The sequence below is a fragment of the Euwallacea similis genome, chromosome 7, assembly GCF_039881205.1.
Source record: "Euwallacea similis isolate ESF13 chromosome 7, ESF131.1, whole genome shotgun sequence".
NCBI classification, from domain to species: Eukaryota; Metazoa; Arthropoda; class Insecta; order Coleoptera; family Curculionidae; genus Euwallacea; species Euwallacea similis.
The window spans coordinates 4,730,451-4,752,078 of record NC_089615.1 but is presented as its reverse complement, the minus strand read 5'-3'; the positions used below and the strand labels follow the sequence as shown (position 1 = coordinate 4,752,078).

Genomic DNA, 21,628 nt, shown 5'->3' with positions numbered 1-21,628 from the left:
AAATTGCTATAAGTTTGAAGTTTTTTGTGTTTATGCAGAAATAGGTTCAACATGGAAATTTGAAAGCAAATCTGGTTTGCGGCCATTCCATCTGTTGAATTGAATTGCATTGCATGGCCACAAAGCAGATTTGCTTGCAAAATTTCCATTTTGTACCAATGTCTGTATACAAGCTAAAAATTCTAAACATAAACTATTTTCCGCAGAAAAAATGTCTGATTTGGCTACAGTGTTGCTCTTCAATTAAACACGCGTAATGATCCATCTAACTTAATTGTATTCAGCATGTTGACTCTAATTTTCTCTTTCGGTTCGTTCTCTCTAAACTCGAACCGTTTCCAATTTCCCTTTAGTACCCAAGTCTCTATTTAATACCTAATTTATATAAAATAGACCATATACTTTCAGTATTATGTTTTATTTACGAGGAGAAAACCCCATGAAATGTCGTGACCATTTTAGGAAAAAAAAACGATGACAAGTAATTTGTTACACCTGCACACGAAGAATGAGTGCAGGGCCGTTTAGATAGCACATGGGGGAGCTGTGAGAAGTTTTTCCACTATAATTTGTCCAATGTAGGGATTTAAGATTGCCCATGAGAGCTTTATGAATAGAGGAAGATTAGAGTTTCTGGCTTAATATCATATTTGCGGGTGTACCCGAATACGGTTCCTGTTAACATAAAAGGAAAATTTGTCCCAGGATAAGATAGATAAAGTAACAGTTGTAAAGACATTAGGCAAAGAGTCTAGTTGGATAAGCGGAAAAACGCGAAACTGTGTTCCATTATGCATGAGACAACACTAGGGTTTATCTTGGACTGTTTCTAGATAAAAAGAGGAGTTAAGTGGGTTGCTAAAAATGGCCAAAGAAGACATGTAACGTTTCACGATTAAAACTTTACTTGATTAGAAATCAGTTACTTAGATGTGTTTTTATTCAACTTTTATCAACAATAAGCGATATTTCAAAAACCAAATCGGAGACATTTAAAACGGTTTCGATAGAAATTTTACTTTTTAATTCAGACATTCTCGGCTTTTTTACGTTAAACATGTATATTACATGAAAATTCGCGGTTTTTGAATTTTTGCAAATTAAGTTTTCCGTACACTACCCATGTTGTTTATGTGGATGCTATTGCGAGGCTAGCTAACTTAAACACACATTACTTGTGAATTCGTCATATTCAAACACTCCTTTATGAGCAATCGTTCACCTGTGAAAATTTACGAATTAGAGTAATTGTTATACACCCTGTAGAATGAAAATAACCCACATTTGTGTTAGATCAATCGCCTATTTTGGCAAGTCCTAGCACCCAACGCTAATTTGGACCAATGTTCCTGAGAGATCTCTATATAGGATGTTCCGAAGCAAGAGGGTTTCTTAGGGATTATGGAAATAAACAGTAAAATATACAAGTGGTAACAGTAAAGGATTCGTTAGTCCCCAAATGACAAAATATATGCATCTTCTGTTCTCATCCCGTATATTTAATGGAAATTAATGGAATTTCCATAGTACTTATAAACATTTTTTTGTATTATACTGTATCCATAAATATGTTTTAATATCGTACTATTGATTATATTAATTTTGTTTATAAAGGCAATATTTCATAACAAAACAGTAAATAATTTAACCATTGTGTTTCGAATGAAGTCACCTTTTATGAAAACGAAGCTCGCAATTTTATTTCATAAAATAGTCAGAAACTAAGGTTTAAACATGAATATAAACAATTAATTTTCAGAATAAATATATGAAATTCCACTGAAACTAAATTACTTTTTGCCCCAAGTATCAGGTTGATTGTAAACAAGAAATTTCAAATTTGGCTGGCTTGGTATTCTAGTGTTTATATATATAATAAGAATTATATAATGGATATTTATATATATATATATATATATATAAATAATAAGAATATATCACGTTAATCATCACGGTGAGCTGTATAAGTTTGTACGAGCCATGGTGTTATACCTTTTTATTCTCTTACATGCAAAAAAAATATCGAAGACGAATAAAAAGTACAGCTTTTAAGAGAGAAATAAGAAGCAAAACAAAGAATAAGTATATGAAATTTACAAATATCTGTCTGGAAAATTAATAAAGGCTAACAGGATATAAAAGACACATAAAAGGACTGTGAATGATAGTACACAACAAAAACACAATAGTGAAGAAAACAGTTGTCTGATAGAAGTTTTGGAATAAACGAGGAAGATGTAACGAAACACTATAAAATATCAAAAAAAGAACTATGACAGAGAAAAGGAGGAATAAAAATGAAGAGTGTCAATTTTAAATTAATAAAATAATATAGTATATGGCACTCTATCAAGAAGTACCAAAGCAGATTCATAACTGATAAAACACAATAGAGAAACGAAACATTGAGAAGGATATATAATAATCAATAACAAAAAACTTGTAAAAATAAATGACATACAAGGCAGACTAAGAAATAAATTAAACCTAATACAGAAAATAAAAAAGGAAAAACAAAAGAAGCAATTAAGCAAAGCTGCAGTCCTCTGCTTCCTTTTTGCCGCTATATACCGCTTCGCTGACTCGATACCATATCTTATTATATCAGTTTATAGTTGAACACCCATATGTCTTCCGAAACTTTCCAGGTTTTAACTCTTCCTGCCATTGATAGCAAGGCCAAAGTTAAATTTATCATCTTTAATATTATAACTAAAATTTTCCTTTGCGTACCGCACTATGATATCTAGATATCATATCATGGAAAAAGATGACCAGTAATGACGAATAGAAGATAAACGCTACTTACAATAGTCTCGGAATTGGAGTCACTTTGATGCCTGTTTTTGCGTTACTGAAAGTGCTTTTGAAAAAAGGTCCCTTAACTGAAGTCCAAACACTCTTGGCCCCCAAACACTCTATAGCCACCTTGGGCTATTTAGAGGCGGACATTAAAACTTTTTATCTTTTTTCAATTTTATTTATTTATATTTTATTTCCAGACAGGACCATGCACCAACCAAGTATGCCTCGGAAGTGTCATGGGCCAGCAGGGCAAAATGGAACCGCCCAGAACTCCGAAAGAGGTTCTAAAGCAGGCCAAAGATTTCCTAGATCAGTATTTTACTTCAATTAGGCGGTAAGTAAAAAAAATAATTAGTTATAGTTATACTACATTAATTATATATTATATATCACTGTATCAATTGTATGTTTAAAACATTAAACTTTAGTCTCCAAGGGGTTTTCCTAAAGTTTTTACTAACGGAAATTATTTCCGCATTCAAGTTTTCGTACTTTGAAAACAATTTGTCGTTCTTAACAAATAGGATAGCCCTAGAAAAGTATATATTTACAAATGAAATCTCTTAAATCCTTTTTTGTTTTGTGTGTTTTAAGCTAAGATGCAACTAACTTCATAAAGTTGTACTTGACTACCGGGGTATTAAATGTTCAAATTGTCCGAATTATTGTTAATCTTTGAAGCTAATCGGGGGATATACTGAGGTTTATTGTAGAATGTAGATGCTTAATTTGAGATCTTTATTTGAACTACTATTAACTTTTGTAAGTTAGCAAATTCTATTGCAGATTTGCAACTCAGCTGAGTCCTTCAGGGAAATATCCTGAACGCTGTTTTCAGTTAATTTTATTAATAACTATTGATGGGGCAAAGTAGTTGAGGCGAAGCGGCATTTCATCTCCATTGTTGGGTAAAATGTATAAATCTTTTAACGATTTATTTAGAATCGTGTTTGAAGCTCAATTTCAGTTTATTGGAGAATTTAAATTAAATATTTGACGACAAAAATCCAAACAATTCGTAGTTTAAAAAGTTTTCATCAATCGCATTTATTGCTCATTACAACGAATCTCCTGGGGATTGCAAAATTAAAAAAACTCGGAATCTAGTTTCGTTTTACCATATGCAGATACATATAGAGATAATACCTTACTCTTAACTTTTTTATTCAAGATATCTACCATTTGGCATTGTCCCCTTCAAAGTATATTCCTCCTTTGGAATACACACAACGTTTCCAGCGATTCTGCCAGTCCTGATAACAATTCTGGAAGTTTTGTTCCGTTAGGGTATTTAGAACCTGCGTTGTGTCTCTTTGGACGTTTTTTACTGTTCCGCAATGGCGACCTTTCAACTTTTTTTAACCCTTGGAAAAAGAAAAAAAATCACATGGAGCCATATGTGGACTGTAGGGTGAGTGTGGGAGTACTGGAATGTTTTCTTCTCTCAAAAATGCTCTAACCGACAATGAAAGATGACTGGAAGCATTATCGTGATACAAGTTCCACGAATTGGCAACGTCAGGTCGCACACGGGGAACTCTTCCGCAAACGTTTAAGGATCGCGTAATAAAAAAATTGATTCACTACCTGGCCTGAGGTGCAAATTTTTTGTGAACAATCTCGCGATAATTAAAAAAGATGATAAGCACGGACTTTGATGATTCGTGATTTGCTGATGCAAGCATTCTTTGGCTACGGAGATCATCATGTGTGCTACGTGGCACTTTGTTCTTTTTTTAGGATCGAAATCAAATACTCATAATTTATCGCTCGCGATCACCATGTGTATGAAGTTGGGTTTGATTTAAAATGGCCAAGTTTCAGATGGCTTTGTGTCGAGTGCTTCCGAAGCAGTTTTTTCCAGTTTAACGCAAGATTTAACTGCACATCGTTGCTCGCTATTTGATTGCATTTTTGGAGTGATGCAATATGGGAATAACAATCACATCACTAACACTACAGTTACAGGACAGCACCTGCTTCTGCTTATATACATATATACCCACCTCTTGCACTTACATGTAGTCGTATCCAGCGTAATGCAGTGTTATCGCATTGGAGTAAAAAATTGATCTTCATTACTTCTTAGACTTAGAGTATATTTATAAAATAATTTTTCAAGGCCGATTCAAATATACTTTTGCATGCTGCAATTTCGGATTTTTGTTAAAAATATCGATTAAATCTTAAATCACTTAATCGCCGATCGATTTGTCATTACCCAATCAATAGCAGAGTCGGTGCAAAAGTCAAGATAAGCCCATTAAATGAGTTTAATTTCAGCCCACCCATGAAATGGATAAATCCCGTGTTTAATTGCCGATTATTTGGGTAAAAATATCACTGATTTTAAAATCGTTCTGATGATTTTGGGACGCTTTTTTATGTAGCAAAAATTTTCTTCTTGTAGGGGCAATTATTTATTTTTTATTTAATACTAAAGAGCCCAATTGGGCATCGATGACGGAGAAGTAGAAGAGCTTTAAAGCAGTAACCCTTCATCATAATTGGCTGTCTTTATGTATCATCCGCGACAATGCCTTCCAATTTTATTTACTGACCTTTATAATGGATGCTGGAAATTCACCCTCGGTTGCACTCAAATTCCGGGGGCTTTACGAATTTGAGGAAACACCGACTTTTGCTTTATTTGTCGATAATATTTGCCATCATGTGTTGCGGAAATCGAATTCCGGAGCGGGCTTGAATAAAGACGCCAATGCAATATTATTGGAATAAGCTTTAGAAATGAAGCGTTTTCTAAATTTACTTATGTCATTGAAATTCACCCTTACTCAGCGGTAAAAAAATTAAAAATCTTGAAAATTAGCCTAACATCTCCTAAGCTAGGCACACTTTCATAGGCCAACACAGCAGTTTTTTTACCCCTTAAACTGGATGCCACTCAGCACATTCTAAAATCATTTCAATGGCATTCCACATTGTTTCCCCACTAATCCATCGCAAACTCCCTTTAAAATGCATGTAATGGATGCAAGAATAATCCCTGTGGCTTTATGTGTTAGATTAAAACTGTGGTGGCAAAAGGACCATTGGAACCAGCGAAAAAACGTTAGCTTATGCCACTTTAGCTTTAATCAAACTCGAATTAGAGCTGCAAATTTATTGTAGCGTGTGTGAAGTTGCGACGAGGAAAAAGTTTCATTACAAAGTTAGTAAGCTTCGCGGGGAATGAATAAATTAAGACAAAATGAGAAGAAAAAAATGTTTTTTAATATTTGTAATACTGTTCAATAGGGTTGCTTTTTCAAGAACCTGTATCTCGGACATGAAGTGATTTTTTCTTATTTCGACCCAAAGAACATCTCCTTAAACTTGCGCCGCATGCTTAGGAAACGCGCTGTGTATAGGGATGAACAAAAGGTGCAACTTCAGACGGAACAACTAACGATGAAAATGACGATATTTACGCTAATTAACGAGAGTAATTTTGAATAACTCAAATCAAAGTCTCACATATATATCTCTCGTAGGAGATATGTGAGTATTTGATGGCTACAGAGCGAGCATCAAGCATTACCGAATTAAAAGACAATGCTGAGCAAAATTTATTTTCTTAAAGCATCGACTGGTAATTCTCATCAAAAATATTTGATAAACTTTTCATCAGATATGCAGATTTTTTTATAATATTATTAAGTCGTGGAGGAAAGCATAAAATCCTCAGGTAAAACCAGCCTCGCCTCAGAGAACAACAATCGAATGCCGGGGATTAAATTTCCAGATCGTGGAGGAAACTCTCATGCAGCTGGAAAGACACACATAAAATAGAAATGTGATCTTTTGTTCTAGTTGGAGTTGGCAACAAAAGGGAATTGCCGGAAAATAAATATCTTGACTTTGCATTAAAACTACTACCGAGTATTAAATGCAAAGATTGCTGCGGCTGTTTTTCTCTTTAAGGAATGAAAATTGAAACACATGCTCTGCAAGATTAAACCTAGAATGCATCGATTTCTGTTGAAGACTTTCGAGAAACGCCTGAGACTAAAAAACCATTACTTGCTTAAATCGGCCATTAAAATTCTTTCTGTAGACATTTATTGGACTTAATGTTAAATATACAGGTAGCATCAGTTTAAATGGAAACATAAGGATTGTGCAAGGGAGAGAAAGACCGCATAAGGTTAAATATGCCTCTGACAAAGACCAACAAAGTAGGCGGAGTCGGTCTGGTCGGTGTCTTCATCTTGATGCTTAGATCAGTATCCATTTTGTTACTTACGCGAGAAAGAAAATTAAAAAAAATATCAGATGCTACTAACAATAAATTATCTACGTCAATAGTTTTACAGAAGTCTAAGCGGAATGATTTGCAAATCTTAGGTTGCAAAAATCGTGCCGCCAGCAATCTTCATTATCGGCGTCTACGTATTTATTACAATCAGAATTAAATAATAAAGTGTTTACACTTGTCCTTGTGGTTAAAAGATGTTGACGATCGCGAATGTAGTAAAGAACTGTTTTTATTAAATCTTGACAACTACTTAAATAAACTAATTTGACAAAAAGTAACTATTCACAAATACTCTAAAAAATAATAATAATTGGTGGTTTGCCAGACCTGTCTATGACAACAACCAGATTATTATATACCTATAAATAAACTAATTATTAACAATTAAAAAAGAATAAGTAAGAAAGTAAATCGGGTACTCACAATCAACACCTGATCTAAATTACGTGCACCACACACTGAACCAAATAATTCCGTAACTAGATAATAATCAAACCTTATTCAGTTAAGATAAATAATTTATAATAATTATTATAAGTAAAGTTAATCATAAAAATATAAAGAACAATAGTTACCAATAATAAACAAATAACTACTCGGCATTTTATATTCCTAATTAATTTATAATACAGAACGAAAAGCAGTAATGTAAATAAATGAAAACAAAAATCGATTAATCCATGACTAAAACTTATATCAGTCAAAATTCTGAAACGGTGGGAGACGGTGAGGCAAAACACTGAACTGACTCCGCCCACTTCAGTCACTTGTCTCTCAACCCACTTCGTTGGTCTTGGTCGGAGATATATTAAACCTGTAATTAAACCTTATGCAATTCTTCTTCCTCTTGCACAATGCCTATTTTCCCACTTGAACTGATTTTACGCATATGTATATTCAATTGACAGTTTTTACCTTGATGTAAACCCAAAAATTAATCTTTCCGTGATTTGACTAACTCGCGATTTATTCGTTGAAGCTTTTTATAGCGGAAAAACTTTCAGGAAGAGATTTAATAGATATTTCGCACTTGAAAGCAATACCCTTCGCTTTCTTGCATTTTAATAAATTGTTCTCTTTTTTGACTAATTCGTTTTTTTTTCTAATAAATTTACCTAACGGTCTTATGCAGGACACTTGAAGCGATAAAAACAGAAAGTTTCTATCCCTCGGGGACCACTTAGTGATATCTTTCACAATTCCTAATTCACTTTCGGTTCAGTTAGGACGGTTTCTCCAACTAATTCCAAAATATTTACGACTGCCCCGCTTGCTTAAATTAAGAGCTATGGTAGTTATATTAAACTTTCGAGCATTTTAGGAGATGATTGAGTTTGGATGATTAACCTTTTTTTCTGTTTTATCAGGGCTTTAAATTACCTAATGAATCCAAACAGAAAAGAAGCAGGAATTTTCCCTCTCATTGACGAGAACAGCTCGCCGTTTTTCGTCTCTCGGGAGGGGAATTGTATTCCTTTCTGTCTTTGCCATATAATTGTCCTCTCGGCTGCCTCGTCCTACGTTTAAGATTTTGGTTCCCAGAAGAATTAACAAAAATATAATGGTGGAACTGTTAAAAGAACTTTTAAATTATTACATTTCTTTTGATTCTTTCTTACAATAACGTCCATAACATGAATGCAAATTGGGATGAAAAAAGTACGAGTGCACGAATACTTTTTTCCGGTCCATATTGCATAAATGCGTTGTGAAAGCCTTTGATGAATTTTTAACTCGTAGAGTTCACAGAAACGAATATATCAATTTAATCACCATGATGTATAAAGCTGACTGTCTTTCACTTTTTTCTGCGTGTTTGTTTGAGCTGACGCAGGCATTTGAAATAAATCGTACGCTCTATGTATTCATCTACCTCTTCGTACAGGTAGATCACAGCATGTGAGAACAATATTGAATAGTTTCGCGGACAGAACTTTTTTAAAAACCATCCAAACTTTATTAATTTCAACTTTCCTAAGCTTCATTTAGTTTTTAAATTTCCTGTTGTATTTTCTAAATATAATAGAATGGAACCAAGCGAACGATAAAACGTCGGAATTTACAGGTGTATGTAAAGCAAGAACTTTTATTACAAACTGACATTATTACACGTGTAATAGACGACATTAATCAAATAGTAAAAGTTTAATCTTTGTATGAAAAAATCAAGATACGCTATAAAAATATATGTATATTATTTGTGAATTAATAATAAATATTTCTTCGGTCTATTACTCTTCGCCTATTGGCCTTTATGTTATTAAATTATGAAGCCATAATATTTTTCCCTGCTGCTTTTTCTTTTCAAATTCGCCCTAAAAATGTTTGCCTTTTTCATCCTAAATGGCCCTAAATACACTAAATATGAAAGATATATTGTCCTAAAATTAATTTATAATTTTCAATGCACTTTTTATATTACGTATGAATATTTACGTTAAAAAAATAAGTAAAATTAAAGAAATATACCGTGTGTATCTTTAAAAGCTTGCCACCTCTTAGATTTCTAGAAGTGTAAACTAAAGTTAAAAAATTTCAATTTTGACACAAATTTTGGTTGTTCAGACAATCTGAAGACCTTTAATGTCTGATGAATCACTTGACCCATGTTCCCTATTAAAAAAAAGGAGTTGGCACATCTGCGAAATTGATGATCGGTGATGAGAACTTTTTTATTGTTCATTTTCCTCCTTCATTCTAAAGTCGACGTGCCTCAGCATTTTTATTTTTTCTAAATTATTTCTCTATTAAAACTTCTATAGAACATTTTTCAGATCAATTAAATTTTCATGCGGAGTTTTGATACCTATTGAGTCGCAATAAACCATATAATTAAAGGAATTTCTATAGGTAAGAGGTTTGAAAAGATTTGTCTTCTTCATAAACATAATTTATCATTTTTAAACGTCCAAAAGTTGTTTTTATGAGGAAAAAGCGGTTTATTACCACTAAAAGAAAAGAATATAGTTCTAATAGCACCAAACAGAAACACTCATAGAAAGCTATACGGGCGTTTACCGAAGTGAGCTTTCCATAAGTATATGTGTTTGAAGTAAAGTCGAGAAAAGTTTTAGTTCGAAAAGGTGTTGAGGAAAGTAAGCTCCTTCTTAAGGTCTTTTCGGGAACTTAGTCGAGTTAACTCGATTACCTGGGATTTTTATTTATTTCAGATTTAAAATGTGTATATTTGACGTGAGTAATTTATAGCAGTTTCTCGGATAAATTACAGTTTTTTTAAGTGGGTATTTATACAAATTAAACAAATATTTATACAGTTTGTCCCGAAAAAAGAGGGCAATTTTTACCCACCGATTGTGCGAGTATGAAAACAACCAAAGGCAACAAATTGATCTCATACATTTCAAGATTTTAAGATGCATACAGAGTTACGCTCCAATTTCAATTATTTTTGTTCTCATAGCTCCTACAGTTTTTAAGATATTAGGTTAAAATTAGGTGCGTTTGATCATCAGAGTCTACATAGACAGACTTTCGAATTGTTCGCCTGAATGTAAAAGGTGATTGTTTTCTGGGGTCAGCAGGGTCGACATTTTTCACACCTAACTTTTTTCGTGGTATTTAAAGGGCCAATTTTGAATACTTTGTTCAATTAAAAACTTGTTTATTTCTTGAGTTTCCCCCTCTCTCCCACTATATTCCAGTTATTTGCAAAAGTATACAGGAGCGTAGATGAATTTTCCCGAAAAAAGTGCTAATAAATTAGGGGCAATTTGGCCTAGTATTGAATGCAGTACTCTAATGTATGTATTTTTTTAAGCGATCGGCAAGTACAATTTTATCAATATAAATTAACAAATAATTAAAACTAAAAAATAAAAAATCGTGCTAAGAATCCATTAACACACCCAACATGGAGGTCCTGCAAGATCCCCTATATAAAACCACTATAAGCTTGCCATAAGATAATTTGGTACCATGCGATCGTATGCAAAGTTCCCGCAGTTAAGCTTAACGTCGCTGATTCTTGTTTAATCTTTGAATGTTGCAGGAATTGAGCAGGAAATCTCATTTTCATTTAACTTTAGCTGCTTACTTTCGGCGGTATGCTAAAATCACTCTTACCTTAAGTGCAGTTAAAGTTAAAACCAACTAGTTTTAGATCTTAGAATATTGTTTTAAAGTAGTTCAGATCTTTTGGTATCTGGCGGTAAAAAGTTCGTTGGCTTATCTGCCCGGATACATTAGTTTGCATGACTGCTGCTACTTTATAGATTTCCAGACGTCGCTAGAACATTTAACTTGCATGGACTAAAACAAAGGGCACATTTGCGAAATTAACTTTAAACCCTCCATCGCACTTCCCATATAATATTGCAAATAGCCCTGCTGTCTAACTGCAGTTGCATCTTAACACTGTTTAATAGTTTTAAGTGCTTCCTTTAAGAAACTTGAGACCAAACTCCTACACCGAGCATATTTCCTTATTTCCTACCCTGAATGGGCATAACTTACTTAAGTTTCTTTTTGTTTTAGGGCTCAAAGTCCGGCCCATATATCTCGATGGGAGCAGGTACAGAAGGAAGTAGCAGCAACAGGCGCTTATCAGCTGACTGAGACTGAGCTCATTTATGGCGCCAAATTAGCATGGAGGAACTCTGTCAGGTGTATAGGGCGCATTCAGTGGTCCAAGCTACAAGTAAGTTCCGATTTGAGTTCAGAAACAGTCATTCCGAACCTCTCTTGAGGGAAGTCTAGTTTAAAACTTAAGTCTGTAAGATGAGTGTCGTCACCGAACTAACATCTTAGTCTTCGGTCATTAGCGTAATCAACGAATTAATCCCAAAACGTGGCCCTTGGGGGGGACGCCCTCGCTTAGTTTTCCTCTCTGAATATCGCCTGCGGCGGTCTCCTTCGGATTTAACATTAATCAGACTGAAAAGCTCCAACGTCCATTGAATCAAAAGGCTTTGAAAATAAGATAAATAGGTACACACAGAGTTTTCTTGGTGTAGTCAAAGGAACGACCAAATCCAATAAGCCCACAATGAATAGTTGAGCAGGGATGAAATCTGCATATTGTTTTGTTGGGTTTGATGCAAACGTAGTGGCGTAGTTTTAAGATAGGAAATAAATATGTATTAGACTAGACAATATGATATTATGATGATCAGTTCAAGAAGCGCATGTTTTTGAAATGGAGTTTCTACCCCAAGTTGTAAAGTTTAACATTATGATCCGAGCACCAAGTTTAAACGCCGTAGTATGCAGCGTTGGGAGATCTAAAAAGTGAGGATCATAAGTATTTCATAACGGAGGTGTATACAGGTTGTCCCAGATTCAATGTTACAGCCATTATTTTAACAACCCCTGTAGATAGAGAGAAAATATTCATACAAAAAGGTGTAGCGTGTATTTAGAGAGTTTTATAAAGCACAATAATTTTTGTATATGGGGTGCGTCAAAAATAAGTTATGAATATATATTTTGTTTTTTTAAATGGAACCTCCTGAATATTTGTCAATTTTCCGATTTCCGTTTCAATTCTAGAAACTTTTCATATAAGGTACATATGGTTTACAATCAACGATTCATCAATTATAACAATGTTTCAACAAATTTCTGAGTTTATAACTTTATTATAAAAAAATATTAAATAAAATTAAGTCGATATCTATTTACAAATATGGTTTGAAATGTGGATGAGGCATTCATCTATTCTTCTATTAACGGCCTTAACCATAGCAAGGGTAACGTGTGCACAAACCGTTCTTATCCTTGCCTTTAAATCATTTAAATTTTGAGATTGGAAAAAATGGACAGTATCCTTTAGATAGCCCCACAAGAAAAAGTCAAGTGGCGCCAAATTTGGGCAGCGAGCTGGCCACTTAACAAGTCCTCTGGTCTCTATTAACTTATTTCCAAACGTTGCTTCTAAACATTTTGTGATTATCTTAAAATTGTGGGTAGGTGCACGCTGGTTTTTATTAGGTCATATACCCCCTCGTAGATATTTTTCACATTTTTTTGCTGACGCCATTTCATTAGATGTTCTTATAACGTAATTTTTAAATTAAAGACCATCATTACTATTAAACTGTACTTGAATGTGCTGGAAGCTAATAGAGTTTCGGATGTCAGGGGCAGTGAATCTTAAACATGAATAAGTCGAGGCCCGTTTTTTTGCCTGTTTACACCCAAAACGATGGCCCAATGCAAATTTTTAAGTCTCATGAATATTTAAGAGATTTCCTTAATTTCGGGGGGACCTTCAGTCGAGATTCGCAAAATCGAATTAATTTAAAACGGACGAATTCTAAATATGAACGTTTCCATTTATATTGTGATTCGGTTCCGAATCGTTTGCATTTCATTTTGAAGCTGCCAGGAAACACAGAAATAAATAAATATAAATATAGGCCTTTTGTTTATTTGATACTATTTTATCGTATTATATTGCAATTCATTCGAATTACATGAGATGAAAATCTCACAAGTTGATATTATCTATTTGGCAATGGCAAAAATGCCTTCAGGATATAAAGAGGAATCGCTGTCTAAATAAATCTCTCATTCTCTCTAAAAAAATAAAAGTCTTAGAAGTCATAACACAAATTATTTTATTATTTGTGTGAAAGAAAATATGGAAAGAATCCGTTTGAGAAAGAATTTCTTTAATAATTTGTTGAGTAGGCAGTATTATATTATTGAGGTCTAAAATAACGTTTTCCCTGCTTTTTTAAGACAAAAAATTCGATGGAACAATAACACTAGGGATGACCATGTTTTTTCTAGTTACTGGACGTTTATTTTCAGTTCCCGGATATTTGTATAGAACTAAGTAACACAACTTTACCTAGAAAAAAATGTATTACTACTCCATATGTTGATGGATTTTCATTTGCTAGTTAATGATCTATAGTCAGTAAACATTTTACATACTCAACTTAATGGTTTGAGGTAGTAGGTAGTTCAGGTTAGTTATACCGCAAGTAGTTACTATAAGGTTGTATACCACTTAACCTCCACTTCTTCAGAGAAGAGAAAACTATTCTAAAACTAAATTAAGAGATACATAACAATTTTTTTTTAAATCATTCACCATTGCGAAAATTTTTCCCCTCAAAGTAGATCATAGCCCGTTGCAAATATATAATATAAATCGCAGTTATTTTTTTTCAAAAAGAGCTTTTTAGAATGGTGACAGCAGTTTACCTACTCAGAAGGTGCTTCGTTGGATGTTAAAATAAAAAATCGTCAAAAATTCTATGCTGATTATCTGACCTGATTTATCTGTGTTGTATGTAATTTTTTGTTTAAAGTAACTAACATTGCGTCCGAAACGCACATCGGTCGGTCTCCAGAAACAAGATACTGTGACGAATCTCTTTTTTTGACTTGAAAAAAATATATCCGATCATGGACTGACCTAGAAGAAAACTTACAATATTGAAAGTGACTAGGACATCAACGATCTTCAACTTAAACGCAATTATTTAGGAAGTTGGAAAAATAGATCCACGTCTCTCCGACAATCAACTTATCACATTCACCCCTATACAATCTGTCACCCTCGCTGTCGTATAAATTTACAGACGTTCTTCTAACAGAACCAATTTATCCTTTTTATTTTTATTGCCCGCAACATTCAGAGGAATTTTAATCTTTTGTCTAATATTATTTTAATGTCGCAAATATTTACATTATTTTATAATGTTCGTTGTGTAGGTGATTTTTGAGGTCGATATTCTTAAGGTCTCAATGTCCACTATTGGGCGATAAATTTTACCATTAGTTTGTCCAAATTATCTCAGGGCAGATGTCACCATAGCTAGGTTTTTTTATGAAATTTTGTGATAAAGTTTCCGAACTTTTTTATATGTGAAATAAATTTATGCATTTATGTTATTTTGAGTTTTTAGATATAGCAGTCCACTCATTGCTGAACGTTTGTGATTAATATAATTCCAATTTTAAGAAGTAGATCCAACGCGATCTGTCACACAATTGAATTTCAACAAAAATATTTGCATTAACACAGTTCTCAATATTCTAAAGCAAGTTTATTAAACCATTTTTCCACTATAAACATTAGCGAATCTAAACACAAAGCTAGTAGAAATTAAAAGAGACCAGTCCGCATTAGTTCTTTGATAATTCGCTAATTTTTTTTTAAATTAATTTATTTTACTTCCTTAATGCAGAAACGCAAAGATTTGTAAACTTTCGCCTGGTTTCTTTCAATCTCAATGCTCAAGTTTCACACGTTTCCTCCTCCATTCGTCAAAATTAGCTACACACTACGATAACTTATCCCTATTTTCCAAACGTTATGATTTATTGGCCTATTTACCCAATAATTTAAAAAGTCTTTAGGAAAATCCCTAAAAATGCTTCAGAATAAAAGGTTTCGTAGGTATTATTTTTTGTATTATTTATTGGCAGTGGGAAAAAACTAAGTAATTTCCACTTCTTTATCACTTTTACATCACGCAATCTGCAGTTTAGCTCGCCAGATTATTTTTCGATACTGTCCGACCGGACGTTTTTTTAAATTGGATTCTTCAGGGAAATGGATGGCATTGATTATAGCCATTTGAGAATAAGAAGGTAGTTAGGAGAATTAGCCGCTAGTTTTGCTAGTTTGGTTGATCTTGGAAGACAACTTGGGAATTAAACGATTATACAGAGTCAGTAAGCCTCACCTGTAGAATTGGGAACAACTTTGTAGTCTTTAGTGGGAAATTGAAGAGTTGTAATTACCCACAAACCGAGCTTGGGGATTTAATTCTTTTCTGAAACTGCTCAGAAGAAAAATCCGTAGAGATGAAATTACAAAAAATTGCATTTTAAAGTAAACGAAAAGTCTGTAATTCTAAATTTCAAAAAAAGTTGGAAGAAGGTTTCTTAAAAAATTAAAACATTTATGATGATAAACTTTTTTCTGGCTGCAAGCAAACTCTTTACCCATATAATTTAACTGCTAAAATGACAAATCTCTCTTTCTTAATAAAACCACTTCATTGCAATCTAGGATACAAATTTTAGCTTTTGAGTGTTGCCGAAGTGGTTAGTAAAGCCCATTTGAAACCTCTTCTGCTAACTGGAATGAAAAGCAGCAATAAAAACTAAACGACTCACTAAATGGATTTTTGCTACGCTCCTAGGGATCAAATTAGTGTTTTTACAACACTCAATTTCCAGCAGTTTTAAATACTGCATAACGTCATTGCTGCCTGAGAGCCTTTTAGGCTGCAACCGTCCTGCTAATTTTTGAACAAAATGAAGTGGCGCATATATTATGGGATAAAACGCATTGTTCGAGAGATATAGAAGGGTCATTACAGACAATTCTAATTTTCAATCATAATACGTCTTAGGCTTCTTTTGCAAAGGAATCTTTGAATAGATTCTAAAGAAGCTAGTAAAACTAATCCAATACTGTTGACTTCGAAAATGAATAAGATATAAGCAAAGTTGCCAAAAGCGTGTTTTACTTTTCACATTATTTCATAAATCTAATATTAATCTCTTGGTTTAATTGTTTGCAATTAGATAAAGAGATTTTAATTTCTTTTGTCTTAATGGGGATTTCCGTTTTGCTTCTTTCACGCAAAGCTGGTGCACTTAAATGAGGAAAAATCTAATGAGGTTTGAAGCTGACTGATGCAGGCTCTCCTTATTTAGACTGACAATGTCATAATATAACTGATTAAAGCTACACAAAATAGTATTCCCTAAGGAATTTTAAACATGATTTTTTTAATTTTCCTGCGCGAGGAAGACATCGGAAAAAAAAGACTAAAATTTGGCCTTTTTCGTGTTGTGCTGCGTATTAACAGAACTCCAGTAACCACTGTTGCCTGTTCCACTTTTAGCCGAATTACGAAAAGACGTTACCGGCTTTCATTATGTAACTAATTATGAAATAAAACCCATTTAGTTACCGGTTTAGAAGACAAAAAGTGTCATTTTATTTGTCAAAAATTAAAATATGCATTTATTCCCTTCAAATTGGAATCTTTTTAAGCTCGTTGTACTTAAATGTTTATAACTTTTACATTCTACTTCAAGGTGAAATATTAATTCTCAATTTACTAGAAATACAAAAAGATACAAACTTGAAGAAGACTAATGTACTGTATTGGCAAGTTTATTTGGTTCAATGGAATTACTGCTCTAATGTTACTAAATCAAAATTACATTTACACACGCGTGCACTAAAAATTTACCGCACACATGCCAGTGTCAAACACGCACAAATAATTTTGACACTGATACATGATTTTTATACGATGAAACTTTGAACCGTACAGGTGCTGTTAAATGCTAGTTTTAGTTCGAAAATGTGCGCGGTAAAACTACTTTAATGTATACTTGTAAGGAAACACAAAAATATATGTGGTTTCAATAGGTGGGTAATCCAGAAAGTAAAATTTAATAATCCTTATACCTCAATATGCTGATATTTCCATAATTTACATTATTATCAGTGAATTGCAAACGATATTTACATATGTTAAGTTTCATTAGAAATCTAGTAATACTACAAAGCGTAATTTGCTTTAAGTTTATGCTTAATCAAATGATGTTATTATAATAATGTCAAAAGCATTTTAGCATGGACCTAAATAAAATCTAAAATTCGTATTTTGAAAACTGATGGTTATACAGAAAATTTTCCATTACCATAGCTAAAATATTCGAGGCAATTTTTATAGTTTCCTCTTATGTTAGGGGCAACTATTCGTAGACAAAACCACCCCAACAAACTATTTTAAGCGGCTATAGCGAGCAAACTTCTATTATAATTATTATTGTAACCACTTTCATTCTAATTTCAAACGCCAACTGAATTTCATTTGCCTGGTGCTTAATTTGCCTACGAATTTTAGAGCCAAAAATGAGTTTGTTTTGTTCAAAGAAAGAGTTCGCTAACTTCACTTTTTTGTGTTAACAATTAAGTTTTTTTTCTAGGTATTTGATTGCCGATACGTTACGACCACAAGTGGCATGTTTGAGGCTTTGTGCAACCACATAAAGTACAGTACAAATAAAGGCAATATCAGGTAAGAGCCACATCATTATTTTATATTCATATATCAACCTCTAGTAAACAATATTTTTACAATCAAAATTGTAGACCGAATTTCCTTTTTTCAAGTTAGCTTATCTTAAATTAAAGAAAAACGTGAGATTTAGTTACATTTTCCCCTTCTTAATAAGTTCATCAATATGCATGATACAAGGTTATTTGAAACAGCCCCCCTGGATGGTATAGGCCATATTGAAATCTGATTTAAAAAATGTAAACTTTTAAGAACGTTGTTTAGATAACTTTTTCAATTATGGAGAAATATAATATTAAACTTCTCCTCCGGATAAAAGTTCTCGTTGCGTTTTAGAGAATGACAAATTATGGTTTAAGAAATTTCTAATTTCTTTTTGTAAAATGTATTTTTGGTGTGTATCTCTTTCGGAAACAATTATAGTAGCTTCCTGTTCAAACTGCATCATCCAGTAAAGCTGATGTTCGACAGTTTCCTCAACAATGGACATTTCTAGTAGATCTTCCATAAAGCTCTTCAGAGTCTACTACAAACTAAATATTACTAATTTTGTAAAACTGCACTAGATTTGAAATAGTCAGGGAATAATTGTCAAATTTAGCAAAGTTGTGGGCATAATTCGAGACTTTTGGAAGAAGAATAAGTTTGTGGTGATTTTTCAGAATAAAATTAAATAGAAATGTAAAATTAGAAGTGTTATTTCAAATTTTCTCAACTACTTTTGGTTTTAAGGGTATTTAAAGAGAGGAAATATTAGTTAATTTTTTATTCCTTTGATGGCAATAATTAGGGTTGTATTAGAAAATATAGAGGATTTTACGGAAGAAACTGAGAAAATGTTTTGCGAAAATAGAATATCGTAATTTTTTTTCTAGAAGGAAATAACTAGGAGTTCTGTAAGGGATTGCATTGAACAAATTTAGGAATTTCGATGTGATCAAGTTTCTTCCATTCCTTGGAAAATCAGAGGTTTATTTGGAGATTAGTGCTTACCGCTAAGTTACCCTTTCAAGGTTAACAACTCATTAAAATCTCCGTAAAACCTTGTAGAGTTCAGAAATTTACTGAAGGGCCAGAGGTTGTGAAGCTGTTAACATTCTATTCATTGAAGAGAATCACATGATGCAATTTCAATACAAAAAAAGGTATTTCATTGAGAAGTGAAGAATCTGGCATGACAATGAGTTTCTTAGTATTTATACCAAATTCTGAAAAGTATTTAGTTGACCTAAACAAAATATTTAGCTGATGATTTTTTAAACTACATACATAGTAAAATAAGATACCAGACCGATAGAGGTTGGGAGTTTTATAACTTACACTATTTCGGCAAACTTATGCGTACATTTTTGGCTGTGCTAAGGACAATTACCTTGGAAAAGGGATGTAAATTTATTCTGCAGCTTTCATTCGAATAACCCTTAAGACTTTCAATTTTCTATACGACTATCGGTATCTCTCCAACTATGGAGAATTAGGGTGACAAATCGAGAGGCAGTTCATTACTTTCTCTGTATCTAATCTGTAACCTGTCTCAAAGTTTTCTGCTTTTCAAAGAATCTCTCTGCGACTCAATTTTATAAATGTCTTGCTGGAAACAGTTGTATTTGATAAAACCTAGCTATTTAATAAAGCCTACCTATTTGATAAAACCTTGTCTGTTTTTTAACAGTTTTACAAATTTTTAACTCAATTCTAATACGTACTTTAGATGTGATGGATATTTTCTCTGAATTTCCCAAAGGAGAATTTTGCAAGTTAATGTCCAAATCAATTCATATTATTTTACACTTTTTATGATATTTAAATTACGTCCATCTTTTTATACATTTTAGACATATCTGAACCATGTTTGAATTATACAAAAACAAAAGTTCTAGGGGTATTTTAAATTCTGGACAAATTAATACATTTTCTTTTTTTTATTAAATTTTTTTCGGACTTCATTTTTCAGGGATTTTATAGGAAAAGGTTACTCTTCAACAATCTTTCGGATACTATTGAAAAATCGTAATTAGAAAGAGTTTTCTGAGGATTAATTAGCGTTTCGGAGGTATGTAAAATTAATTAGTTAATTTATGGAATATCGATAAAGGAAATTAAGTAGACATTTTGCAAAAATATATATGTTTGCAGAGGAATTGATGATGGATAAATGAGAATGGAATGAGGATGAACAGAAACTTAAAAAAAAGTTTTGAGGAGTTTTAAGGGATTTTTGAGAATAGGTAGGAGAGTTGATTTTAGTTTTGCAGGATTGTTTTATGTTTTCGCCTTCAAAATGGGTAATCAGGGATTTGTCAGGAAAGTTGTAGAATTTCTATTAACGAATTCCTGATTTTTAAAAAAGTTTATTAATAAATATTCTGGAAATTAGAAATGTATAATTCAAGAGGCGAGAAAATCCAACAATTTTCAAGTAGAGCTGCCTGAGGTGTGGTGACTATAGAAAAATATGAATAAATGATATCTAGGAGGGAAAAAATAATATGTTATCCATTGACAATTTTCATGCAAATTGAGGTCATTCAATCTATCATTTTAAGACATTGAAATCCTTTTGCATATATATTGTTATTGCCCTCATAATTTCTGTTTCTAAAAATGGAAAAAAGTATAAATGGAAATTTAGTATCTGGTCTGTTGAGGTCCGAATAAATAATTTCAGTTTAATCCAGTTGTCACATTTCCATGATAAATCCATGTAAGCTCAACTTAAAAAAATCCATTTAATTGTGCCTCTATCCAGAGATTTATTGGGTAAAATAATTTAAATCTGTTGAGCTAATTAGGAGACATTAAAGCTAAGATGGAAAGCCCGAGCTTTCCCGTTCTTTATAAAAGGATTATCAGGATTAATTTTCTGCATAAATGCGATTTTAATCCAAAGGGAGGGGGTAGTAGAAATTTTTATAATTAGATTAACCTTGCTAAATAATTCTACATATCTGGAATACGTATGGTGTAAAGTGTATGTGAAGGCAAAACTATCATCTGAAGTTGAAACTCTGCAGGGGTAATAAGTATAGATAAGGCAAAATTTAGATCTAGTGCATCGCAGTAACTTGTATACTTAGGAGTATACAAGTTACTGTAATAGGAGTAGGAAATGAGAATATTTGCTTTGAGTTGATGGCGAAAATATCAGATACCGAAACTGGTTCGAGGGCCCGAAATTTACGGCTTCACCCCTAGATCTGCAAAGTAGATGAAAATTAAGGGTATAAGTTGAATATTAGAATTTCTAGATGGTTGATAATTATGCTAAATTGAATCTTAAGAAGAAGAACAATAAAAGAATTTAATCCTAATTAATGACGTCGTATTCTCAAGAAGGACAGTTTCCATTGAAAGGTGTTTATTGGGAATATAATAAATAACACATTAATGATTTCCCTGGGACAATTTCTGCGAAAATACCCATAAATCATAAGATATGCAAGAACCTGAATTTTTATAAGGAATTATTCAAATCAAACAATATTTTCAGGAAATATATAGATTTGAAAGCTCTTAAGTTCCCTTCATTTTCATGCAA

At 32.8% G+C, this 21,628-nt stretch overlaps 1 protein-coding gene across 3 annotated transcripts in view; it reads left to right on the top strand.

The window, feature by feature from the left end:
• The window catches only part of Nos (Nitric oxide synthase), a 78,229-nt gene that overhangs the window by 31,051 nt on the left and 25,550 nt on the right, over window positions 1-21,628 (top strand). For all 3 annotated transcript variants that reach the window (XM_066392002.1, XM_066392003.1, XM_066392004.1), the window contains 3 exons: window positions 3,003-3,139; window positions 11,558-11,720; window positions 17,999-18,090. In XM_066392002.1, the coding sequence (XP_066248099.1) occupies window positions 3,003-3,139; window positions 11,558-11,720; window positions 17,999-18,090 (392 nt within the window). The remainder of the gene's footprint in view (window positions 1-3,002; window positions 3,140-11,557; window positions 11,721-17,998; window positions 18,091-21,628) is intronic.